Source organism: Microcebus murinus, chromosome 9 (genome assembly GCF_040939455.1).
Source record: "Microcebus murinus isolate Inina chromosome 9, M.murinus_Inina_mat1.0, whole genome shotgun sequence".
Lineage (NCBI taxonomy): Eukaryota > Metazoa > Chordata > Mammalia > Primates > Cheirogaleidae > Microcebus > Microcebus murinus.
In genome coordinates, this window is record NC_134112.1 from 70967466 (window position 1) to 70979867 (window position 12402).

At 44.6% G+C, this 12402-nt stretch overlaps 1 protein-coding gene across 3 annotated transcripts in view; it reads left to right on the plus strand.

Moving 5' to 3' along the window:
• Window positions 1-12402, plus strand: part of CAV1 (caveolin 1) — a 32352-nt gene continuing 19950 nt past the window's right edge. For 2 of the 3 annotated variants that reach the window (XR_012921020.1, XM_012761099.2), the window contains exons 1-2: window positions 1-148; window positions 1534-1701. Coding sequence is in view for 2 of the 3 variants with exons in the window: in XM_012761099.2 (XP_012616553.1) it covers window positions 119-148; window positions 1534-1701 (198 nt within the window). In the remaining variant the exon portion in view is untranslated. Of the gene's footprint in view, window positions 149-703; window positions 848-1533; window positions 1702-12402 lie in introns of those variants that run through there. The other variant, XM_012761100.2, reaches the window with a different exon arrangement.

Consider the following 12402-nt stretch of genomic DNA (forward strand, 5'->3'; position numbering starts at 1 on the left):
CCCCCGCCAGCGCCTTCCCCCCTCCCTCCCCATACAATACAAGATCTTCCTTCCTCAGTTCCCTTAAATCACAGCCCAGGGAAACCTCCTCCAAGCCTTCATCCAGCCACGGGCCAGCATGTCGGGGGGCAAATACGTAGACTCCGAGGTAGGCTTTGGCGGGGCGCGCCGGGCCCTGCGCGCGCGTGGAGTGCCTGCTTCTGCTATCTCCCACTCCAAATACCCCGGCTGCTCGCCCTGCCCCAGCCCTCTCTCCACTTCGGGGCACTCCTCTCGCCTGGCACCGCTGAGGAATGGGCCTGGGCGGGGAGGTAAAGTGAAGTCAGGAATGTTTTATGTTTTCCTAATGGGGAAGGGGCCAAGGGAGCCCCTGAGCGAGAAGAACACGGCAGAGGGGGTCGGGGTCCTAAGGTTGGGTCGGCCGGATTGAGGACGCGTTTTCTAGACAGGTTAGGGTGCTCTCTTGCCGCGGGACCCCCGCGGTCCGGCCCCTGTCTGCTGGGAGGTGGGGAGCTGGAGCGCAGGGTGGGTGGGGGTGATTTACCCGCAGTCCTGGGGACAGTCCCCTCAGAGTCCCAGCCAGGCGCCTGGACTGGCTGGCCCGGGTGGTGGCGCGCGCTGTGCTTGCACTTTCCAAAGTTCTTGAGCCATCTCAAGAACTCTTCCTGCATCTCGGCGCCTGGCAGGGGTGTTTCCCTTATCCAACTGCCACCGCCACTTCCAACCACCTCTCCGCGCTCGAGCCCAGCCAGAGTGTGGAGATCAGGTCTTCCAACACGCAGCCGCCCTTCTGCCACCCTCTGGCAGCCCGGGAGTGACCTGAGGGTGGGTCTGGGGGGTTGTGCAGGTGAGATACGGTTCTAGCGAGTTTAACAGGACTGGCGCAGGGCTCAGCCCAGATATCGGGGCTTTCGAGATTGCAATCATCACGGGGTTGGAGGACAAGAGAGGGAGGAGAAAGGGTGGGTGGGGGGCGCAGGCAGGTGCGAGGGGAAAGCGGCCAAAAGGCAACGAAAGTGGGGACATTCCGTGGGGCGGGAGGCTCCGGCTGAATCTTAAGGATAAAGCTGGAAGGGATTATCGGGACAGGGGTAGGGGAGCCGGGGACCGGCAAGTGGAGCAGGTGAAGCACTCGGGACGCGGGCGGCGCAGCAGAGAGCGGGCCGGGGCGCAGTCCGAGGGGCCCCCTCCCCGGCGGGCGCCTCCGAGGGTGCGCGGGCCGGGCGTGCGCGGGGCGGGGGCCGGGGCGGACCGCGCGGCGGGGTTTGCCCTGACCCCTGGCGGCGGGCGGGGGAGGCAGGCGCTCCCTGCCTGGTACCGAGGGGTGTGGTGTCCTCTCCTAGATCCTCTTAAAAAGCTTGCGGTGCGCAGGAGGGTTCTGTGCTTGGAGCCGTCGCTGTGGACGCGGTCAGTTCGATTTCGAGCTCGAGGTTTGCCCCGCCGCCAGGCTGACTTCTGATCGCTTTTCTTTTTGGAATTTTTCTTCCCACCACCGCTGCCGCCCTCGCTCTCCCGGCCGTCCACCCTCTGCAGGGACATCTCTATACCGTTCCCATCCGGGAACAGGGCAACATCTACAAGCCCAACAACAAGGCCATGGCAGACGAGGTGAGCGAGAAGCAGCAAGTCTACGACGCGCACACCAAGGAGATCGACCTGGTCAACCGCGACCCCAAGCATCTCAACGACGACGTGGTCAAGGTAAGATGAGGCGGCCAGCGAGGAGGGGCGTCCCCCGAGCGGCCGCTGTCAGGGCCGGGACAGCCCTCCTCTGGCAAGCAGCCCGTGCATCCTTCTTTAGCACTGCCCTACAAACACTGTTTTCTGGGCTTATGTGCCCGGAGCTCCCGCGGTCGTCAGAAATGTCACATCGCCCTTCCCCCCTCCTACTGGTTCAGATGGAATTTAGCTAAAGTGAATTTTGTAGGAGTTCATATAGCTACAAATTTTTCCTGGCAAATGAGCCTCCTGACCTCAGCAACAGACGGGCCCATACTCCTTGGGAGGGCGAGATGGTGGCGCTCCATTCCCAGGGGCAAGTCTAGTGCTAGGTCCCCATTGCACAAGGAACGAGACAGTAAGACAATTGTGTAAGGTCTTGTGCCAAGGATGAGAATCAGAACACAGATTGCCCATGTTCCCCCAGCTAAAATAATCTGAAATGATTTTCTTAAAAATAATAAAATGGCTGGAAATGCCTAGGACTAAAGACAAGGAAGATATATGTATGTACACATATGTGAAAGGTATTTTAACTAGAAAAATAGGGTACTTGTACACAACTAAGGACATTTACAAAACCAGAAATAATGTGCATCTCTTGATTTCTCCATTGGACACCCCTTGGTAGGAGTGGAAAGTTCTTTAGTGACTACCTGGGTCAGCCTGCCCTGAGCTAATAGGACATTCAGACTGAAGTTCCCTTTTATACTTTCAGGATGTGCTTAGTGATATTAAAAAGAGATTAATTGTCTGGGTTATTGGCCATACTTAGATCTGACTCAGTGGTCAGCTTTTTATTATTATGCTAGTCAACTTTGACCCTTCTGGCAAATCTAGTGGGAGGAATTTATTGTCATCTGGATTGGGAAATCATGGGCTGGAGCCATCCTTGGCAGAGGGTTTTCTTTGAGAAACCAGGAGGGCTAAGGAAAATCCTGGCCTCCAGTATTAGAGTGTGAAGACACAGCTCTGCACAACCCCAGGGCAGCCAATAACGTAGATGAGCAATCTCCACCCACCCCACCTCCTATCTATGGATGGGAGGAGCTACAGCTCAGAGACTGTTCACATTTATGAATAATATATCTCAAAAGAGGGAACAGTTTAATCTGTAACTGGAAGGAAAATGTAACTGTCAGAATTGACTCTCTTGGCTTGCCGGTTTAGGAAAAAGGAAAATTGGAGCCTTCACAGGTTTTTGGACTAGCCAGATTATGGAATATTTAAAAGCAGCCATAACAACAAAAGTACCTTATAAACTGGAAATTAGAATTGTGGGGAAAAAAAAAAAACAACAACTATTTACTAAAAGCATTCCCTTAAAGGGAGAAGGACATTTGTGCTTTTTTTCCTTTCTCATGTAGCTTTGGACAAGAAGGAGAGTTGCCAGGGAAAGAGGCAGATTTCAGAAAGGGCTCGCTTCATTGGAGCCTCCCTGTTGTTCCACTGCACTGTGAGATTCCCTGGAGCAAGCGAACCTCCCGGGATGAGTCAGAGGGGCCCGCAGTGTGGATGTGGATCTCCACACATGGCATGACTAAGTTGAGAAAGAAAGGCCCCACTGGGAAAAGAGACTTCAACACAGATGGGAAAAAAAGCATAACAGGCTTAGAGGAAACAGCAGTTTACAAAATAGCATTTCAAAGAGCAAGTGTGGGGATCCTCAAGCTAAAGAAATTAAAAGAAAGAGCTAGAGCAAGCTCCTGCTAGCCTGAGGAAGCCAAACCCCGCATACTTGCTCATAGAACTGTGAGCAAAACAAGACAGTCAAACAGAAAAATCCACCTTGACAAGTCTTTGGCAGTCCCACGTACTCAGATGACCCCACCCCCACCCCCAGAGAGGACTTCAGAGAATGCCCTACAGAGAGAGACCAAGGCTACAGATGCGAATTCTGCCCCAAAAGTGCCTTGTACCCCAGTAGGGCTGGTGAACAGGGGCCTACCTATACCTTATGGAGATTCCTATTTTATAAATATTTATCCTCACGTCCAAACACAAATGTAATAATAGAATCAGGGATGATTCTCTCCCTGTTACCATGATGGTAAATAATAAATTTCCCTAAATTTTACTTTTGACACCATAGAGTTCTTAAAATAATAAGACACTCAAAGCTTTACTGTTAATGCATGGTAGTGTAAAACTTCATATGATAATAAGGAAATAGGGGTCACTGGAATCTACTATTAAAGGTACTCAATCAAGTAAGGAGGTAAGGAGCCCTGTAAAAGCTGCTCTGTCCAATATGGTAGTCTCTAGGCCTTTGTGACTATTTTAATTTAAATTTCAAATAATTAATATTAAAATTTAAAATTCAGTTCCTCAGTCACATTAGCCGCATTTTGAGTGCACAACATGTGAAGATAGTGGCAGAGATATAGAATGTTTCTATATCCAGTTGGATAGCACAGATATAAAACATTTCTATCGGCCGGGCGCTGTGGCTCACGCCTGTAATCCTAGCTCTTGGGAGGCCGAGGCGGGCGGATTGCTCAAGGTCAGGAGTTCAAAACCAGCCTGAGCAAGAGCGAGACCCCGTCTCTACTATAAATAGAAAGAAATTAATTGGCCAACTGATATATATATATAAAAAAATTAGCCAGGCATAGTGGCGCATGCCTGTAGTCCCCGCTACTCGGGAGGCTGAGGCAGAAGGATCACTGGAGCCCAGGAGTTTGAGGTTGCTGTGAGCTAGGCTGACGCCACGGCACTCACTCTAGCCTGGACAACAAAGCGAGACTCTGTCTCAAAAAAAAAAACAAAAAAAAAAAAAACATTTCTATCATCACAGAAATCTCTATTAGACAATGTCAGACTAGGGTGTTCCTGCATTTTAAGAATGTTCCCATGCCAAGTTACCAAAAAAAAAAACAAACTCTAGATAAAGAAATGAAACCACAGATAAAGTGTGAAGAACAATGTAATGTATCTGCACAATATCATTGCAGTCCCATAAAACAGCTATTTAGGGAGGGAAAGAAAACTCAAAGCTGTGTGTGCCAGGAATTTGTATCTCAAGAAGGTGGAGTATTATCACCTATTCCACTAGTGATAATGACATAAATTAAAATATATAATTAAGTTCCAATAAAATTGATTTCTTATCTTACTAAAAGTTTGCTGCTCCATATTATGAGATATCTGTATAGACATTTACCCCAAAATATTAAGTAGATGATGAATGCTTTCTTAAATTTCCTATAGTGAAAGTGGTTACAAATTCAGACTCTTTGTTCTCCTTCTGAGATTTCTATATCTTCTTATGTTTGCTTTTTCATATGTATGTTTAGTATATACATATTTGAATTTTCGAGATAAACAAAATGGCTTCAAATTTATGATTCTGATATCACATTAGCCATCAATTAATTTATCAAACTCTTGCAATATGCTAAATTAGGTGCTTTGCTACATAATTGCTAAAATAAACCCTAGCAATCATAAAGATTACAGTTAGTGAGAGAAGAAGCATACAGATAAAAAGTTTAAAAAATAACACATATACATATAGCCAATATAGTAAGTCACTGCCAAGTGTTAATTAGTGGGTTTTTGGTTTTTTTGTTTTTTTGCCTTGACTGCCAGGAAACATACAGCTAGATTTTAAGTTTCATTAATCCATGTTATTTATTCTCTCCCACGTTTGCTTTTGCATTTGTGCTTCCCTTTTTAACTGGCATATTGTTTTATGTGGTCTCTGTTCTAAGCCTTCCCATCGTCATTTTGGAAATAGACCCAATATATAACATAATAAATAAAAAGCAAATACTGTGATATTGAATATTGCATAATAAAAATGGTTTTGATGTGAAGTGCTAGGATAGGGCAGTGGAGTGCAGAGGAGGATTATTTAATGGAAAAGGGTGTGACGGAGGGTGCAATTTAAGTTGGGTTACTGGAAGATAGAAGGAACACAGATAGCTGGAAAAAGCACAGGAGGGCATTCTAAAAGAGCCAGGCATGGAGATGGGAGTGCTTTACTAGCCCATTGGGATTGGGATTCGAGAGTCATGTGGCAGAATGTGTCATTACCAGGCTGGCCTCCAATTCATCTTTTTGACGTTAAGAGAAATTAATGGCTAACAAAATTTAAAATGTCATCCATGTTTTCACATAGTTACTACCCGAAACAGATATTTTGAAATGTATCATTAAGGAAAACTACACAAAATTATGTGATTCTCCATGGACCATTGTCATGAAAAGAGAAATAAGTTTAGCTGATTCTGAGATTAGCACTGAGACAAATCAGGACATCTGGGAGGAAGTCTTTGTTGAAAAATAAAAATATGCGTTTGTAACTTTCTTGTCTAAAACTGGAATGTAATGATTCTTAAATATACACAGATACAAAATTTTCTTTAGCAGCAGAGAAAATGCATGCTCATGATAATCAGATCAGTTTTGGTTTCAATGTCACAGCCTCTGTGACCCTTTTCAAGTAGAAAGCATTCTAGAGCAATTGGTGATTAGCACCAGTATAGTAGTCATTTATAAAATTATGTTTATCATTTGATATACATATAATTTGATTATATATAATCAAAGCATAACATTTAAAAGGTCAGATTGTCTAAAGGCCCTTAGCACCATGTTAATATTTTCTTCTGCTGGAATTGGTATTGGTTTTGCTTGTTTGTTTAGGAGATAGCTTCATAAGATGGTGATGGATATTCTGCCATGTATGAAACCATGCATGGAATTCAGAATCTCCAGCTTGTAAAATAGCACGATGGTCATCTTTGGTGAGAAATTGTTCTCACATTACTGAGCAAAGAGGAATGATACTAAAATGGGGGATATTATTCATTCTTAAGCATCTGAAATACTTTCAAGTTCAGCCAAGAATGATATACATTTTAAATGCTTATTATAAGGAAAGTCTCTTTTTCCCATCTGTTTCTTAACCGTAATCAAAAACTCTTAACTGAATAAAATTTCATACCATTTATGAAAATTGAAGGCAAGGTATACCAAATGCCTTTGAATTATGAAAAGGTTCCTGATGTGGAATATTCTTTCAGTTAACAGCAGTGTTGGCTACATTTCTACAGGGTTTAAAGCACGAACAGCTGCAATAGTGAGCAGCATCTGGAAAGTCCAGTAATTTGAAAAACCACCTGCCCACTCAAGTCCATAAAATAACAGACACTTTCATATTCCAAATGAAACTTCTTTCCAGTTTGCCCTACTTTTAAGCATAATTCTCCATGACGGAATGGCCAGGGAGAGCTGGTCCCTGGGAGAACGGGGCTGTGTGCCCAGACCTGTGAGGTCTCGACCCTTCCTTTATCTTCCTGGCTGTGTTTGCAGTGGGGAGAGGGCAGGGCTGTTGTCTTCACACGAAGGTGGTTTATGCTAAGGTACACATACTCTTTCTCCGTCCATGCTCTGGAGACTCTGTATTTATATTATTTTCTTTACTATACTCTAAAGTCTTAGAGAAAAAGATTTGCAAAGTATACTTCTTTTAAAAAATAAATTCCTGAAAAAAAAGCTCTCGGCCACTAGAAATATGCCTAACTCATAGGCACTCAGAGACAACCTCTTATAGTAGAAAGAGTATTGTGCCAAGATAAGAAAAGATATTTTGCAACTTTTGTAACTTTCTTCTCTAAAACTCCAATGTAATGATTCTTAAATAGGCACAGACACAAAATTCTTTTCCTTTAGCAGTCAAGAAAAGGTATGCACAAAGTAATCAGATCAGGTTTATTGTCAACATAACAGCCTAATGCTTTCATGATCTCTTTCAACTAAAAGACATTCTCGTCCCACTGGACACCAAGGAGTAAGGAGGGGTGGAGGGTATTAGGTCCATAGGTTTATCTTCCTCAGTAGTTCCTGGGAGTTGGGCTTACACATAGAGAGCAAAATTGTTTGGCTAATAAAAGTTAATAAACACCATCCTGAAAAATATTTTAGACAAGCTATTTTGTGTTTTTAAGCTTCGATTTTTTAACTATAAAGAAGTGGATGACAGTCATTCTTACAGAATAGTGTTTCCCTCAACAGCCTTTTGCCTTTATATAAATAATTTTTATGCATCTACGATTGTGTGCTGGAGGCTGCAGCATGGAGCGAGATGGATATGAACAGTGCCCAGGTAGCATTTATAGCCATCTCCCCTCCTGTCTTCACGCAGTTTCCTTTACAAACTTTTGCTGGAATTCTGTTACTAAATACTACTGTCTGTTAAAATCTTATATCAAAAAGCACTCACCTATAAATCCTCAAAGTGTTCCTGAGCAAATACACAAGGCAAAATAAGGAAGATATGTCTTCCAACAATTTGCTCCTGTTTTGATCCTATAAAAAAATTGTTGGAGTTAACAAATGTGATTTGGTGAATGCAGAGAGTAGAATGACAGGTACCAGAGACTGGGAAGGGTAGGGGGAAGGTAGGGGGGACAAAGAGAGGTTTGTTACAGGTACAAATATACTCTGAGGTCTTTCCGGAAAACATCCAGCCATTGTTAATATAACGGGAACGGTTTGCGAGACATTGATGGAACCTGGCAGCCACGGAGAGAGGACTGGGATGCACCTCTGTGAACAATGACCACGTCACTGTACCAGTCACTGGGGCACTAGACGCCGTTGAGTGGGGATGTGTACTGTGTGGAGGTCACACTCAAAATGACAGAGCAAGTACAACAACAATTCTGCATCAAATTTTGCATTAATCTTGAACATTCCACCACGGAAACTATTGGGATGATTCAGAAGGCTTTTGGGGATGATGCAATGATTGCAGTGCAAATAAAAGTGCGGCACAGACACTTCAAGATGGTTGAGAACCTGTTGAAAGTGATCCATGTTCTTGAAGGCCTGCGACAAGCAGAACACTTGAGAATTCTGAACGTGTATGGGTTAGGTTAAGAGGAGAACTGCGTAAGGTCCCAAGGTGCCAACTTTGAAGGGGGCCAAGGCATCATTGTCCTATGTACAATGTTTCTTGTATTTTGTATCTTCTTCAATAAATGTCTCTATTTTTCATATAAAATGGGTGGATACTTTCCAGACAGATCTCGTATAGTTGATAGAAAAAATAAGTCCTAATGTTTGCCAGCAGGCTAGGGTGACAACACTTCGCAACAATATTATGAATATTTCAAAGTGATGAGAAGTAATATTCTCTCTTCCCATCTTGGCTGTAAACTTCTAATCTTCCTATTGAAAATTTGAAATTTGCATCCTTTTTAAACCCCGTAGCCTCTTTACAAAGCCAACAGGACCTCCAAATTTGGCTTGGCAACAAAATAACCAGAGGAGTGTTTACAAATACAGATGCCTGGGCCCACTCAGAGATATTAAATTAGAGTATCTAGAAGTGGAGCCTGAGGATTTTTCAGAGCTTCAAATGATCATTCTTTGAATGACTACACAGTGAAGTCAGCTTTAGAAACAAACTGTGCCCAAGGTCGGCTTAAAAATATACACCCTAGTTGACTGTCTACCTGAAGAGATGTCACATGTTAGAGTTCTAGATATTTTCTCTGCCACAAGAATACTTGAGGGTTGGGCCATCTGAAACCCTGCCAGAGAGTTTTGAAACACCTGGAGGGCTCCCAAATCAACCTTGCTCAGTGGTTCTGCATCCCTTGAGGCCACTTGGGCTGAGAGCCAACTGCAAGCTTAGAGCCTCAGGGTGACCTAGGTGTGGAGTGACCACATGTTCTAGGTTGTCACACACACAGCCGACACCGGTCAGCACAGAATAATAGAGCCCCTTGCATGCTCAGAAGTGTCCCTGTTTGAAAGAAAAAATGATATGGTTACAAATGGATTGGCAAACACCTGGGAGTCCCTGACTCCCACACCTGGAATTCACCAGAAGTCCCTACTCACATCTTCCATCCTTTCCCAAGTGTCACCCCTCTCCTGACTTTCATCGCAGCCAACAAGGTGCAGTATAACTTGGGAGAGGAGCCCTTGAGCGCCCATCTGCTCTACCCTCAGATCTTAGCTTCTTTCCCTGAAGCACAGGGTTGATGAAACTGACATCCTTCCATCACATATTTTTTCAGCTACTCAATCAAAGATTAAAATGTTTAAAATAGTTTAAACTATTTTTCAGTTAGTCCAGGAAATATAACACGGCATGCTTTCACATGAACCATTGTTTAGGGTGGGGGAAGTGTTTTTAATTTTGTCTTAAAGGAAATCTGCATGATCCATGTACTATGCAACTACCAAGGGAATTAGTTGGTAGAACAGATTTACACCTGCACAGAATACATATTTCCTGCTTCTCATGGGAACTATGTTGATGAGCTAGATATAAAATACATCTTGTTTTCTTTATTGAATCTTGAGAAGGTGTTTCTTGTTAGCCCTTATTTCATGACACGGGAAGTACATATTCCTAATGACACAATCGAGTTTTCCCGTCACCATTGTTAGCTATTCTGGCAATTAAGATCCAGGCATATTTTAATATATATGTGCTTAATATTCTATCTCATAACAATTTAAAAGTGAAATTTCACTTTGAAAATTCAACATATATAAACTTTTCCTGAGCCCAAAGCTAGGACATTACAGTATAGGTGGAGATTGATAGACTCTATGTAAAAAGATAAATTGTGTCTAGAGGTGGCACTGGGTCATTTCATGTGTGTCACAGATATCAAACAAAATTACGTTTTCACATTTACAATGAATAACAAAAGAGATGCTGAGTGCAAGCAGTGAGAAAACAGGAGATTGAGAGGAAAAGAAGCAAAGATAAGGAAAATCTGACGAAAGCCCTTCTCCCTTTCCTGCCACTTGCCCTGGGCTGGACCTTGCACATCACACGTCCCAACTCCACGCCTCCCCTGTGTGCTGTCCCATGATCCAGCTCAGGCATGGACTGAGGAGTTAAATCACAGCCCCTGCCCACAAAAGGTGTAGAGTTTAGTGGGGAAACGTACATGACGTAAACAACCTGAGTGAGGTCACGTAACTAAAGTATGGGCCATAGTTGGGCACAAAGCAGAGCTCTCAGCAGTCTCCAAAGCTGAGTGCTGTTCACCAGCAAAGAGGTCTCAGAAGAGAGAGCCCTGAGGGTTCCTGACACATTCTGGGCACCGGTGGCAGGTCAGTGTGGCCAGAGCCAGGGGTATAGCATGATCAAGATCAGTAGGGCTTTCTTTGCCCAGCCAAGGTGTTTGTCTCTTTGTAGGCCACGGCAACCCACAGAGGGGGGTTTAGACCAGGGAATAACGTACTAAGATGTGTCCATTAAGGCTGCTGTCAGCAATACCCAGCCGGAAGACCAGGCCTCAGAACTCCACCAACCCCCCTCCCTCCCCTACCACCCACCATGGAAAAACTGTCTTCCATGAAACTTAGGAAGGGTGGGGTGCACAGCAGGAGGGGAGTGGCCAGTGAGCTTCATCTGCATTTATAGCCACTCCCCTCCCAATCTGTGTATCACCACCTGAGCTCCACCTCTCCCCACCCACCCCATCCCAACCCAACCCACCCCAGCCCTGTCCGAGGGAAAATTGTCTTCCATGAAACTGGTTCCTGGTGCAAAAAAGGTTGGGGACCACTGCTTTAAAGGCCTTTCAGTGCCATGGACAAATCAAGGAGTGTTATATGTGCATGTAGGAGTGAGATAGGATATAGGATGCTCCTTCTAGCTCTTCCTAGGGCTGACTGGGTGGCACAGATTATTTACTTACTCCTCCAATGGCCCTATGAGATGGGCACTGTTACTATTACCCCTATCATATGCATTTTGCAGATAAGGAAACTCAGGCTTAGCAAGTTTCTCAGAATTACACAGGCAGGAAGTGGTAGTCAGATGTGAACCCAGATGGTGAAACTCCAAGGTGCAGATTCTTAACCACTGCACCCCTGTGCTCTCTGTAATAGTTCATGATCCAAGAAGACAGTGGTGTCAAGAGATGACAGTGTTCTCATACTGGGCAGGTGGTATATGGTGAGAGGGATTCCAGACATGGTCTGTGTGGGGAGTGACAGGTTTGAGGTTCTAGGATCGGACTGTAGATCCTGGAAGATGAGTTGAGGAAGGAGGAGAAGGACCAACGCAAAGACCAGTGTAAAACCCCAAGGCTCCAGAAATATGATGCTGAGCTGGGAGGGCTAAGTCTCAAAGCCCAGAAATGGGGTACACAGTGGGGTGTGGTCTCAATGATTAGGAGTAGAACCAGACCAGCTGCAATGCCAGCTGATGTCTGATGTGGAATCACTTGAGTCTTTAAAGTGCCTCCTATCACCCAGGTTGTCCAGAGCTCCTGGGGTGGGGCTGATCCTGCCTGGATGTGCTGGGTGGGGAGTGTAGGTAGGAGGGAATGAAGCAGGTCCTGGCAGGCATTTCACACTCAACAGCTTCTCTCAAGGTTCTCAGTTTGCCTGTTCTATTTCTACAGACATTCATTCGTGCCACCACACCAATACTTGTAAAAACAGGGAACAATTGAGAAAAACCTTAGTTTTATGCTGCTAGGAGAAATGCCTATTGAATCCTGCAAACAGTTTCTATGAGACTTCCTCCCTAGTAATTACGTATTTGTTCTCAAAAACAAATGCCAGAAGCAAGGAACGACTTAATAGTGCATTTTGCAAGGCACCATTGGTCTCTTGGAAGAACAATTTAAATATTCCATCAATCATGGCTCACTCTTTGCCTTTTCTATGTGGTTACCCGTAATGTACTGCTGG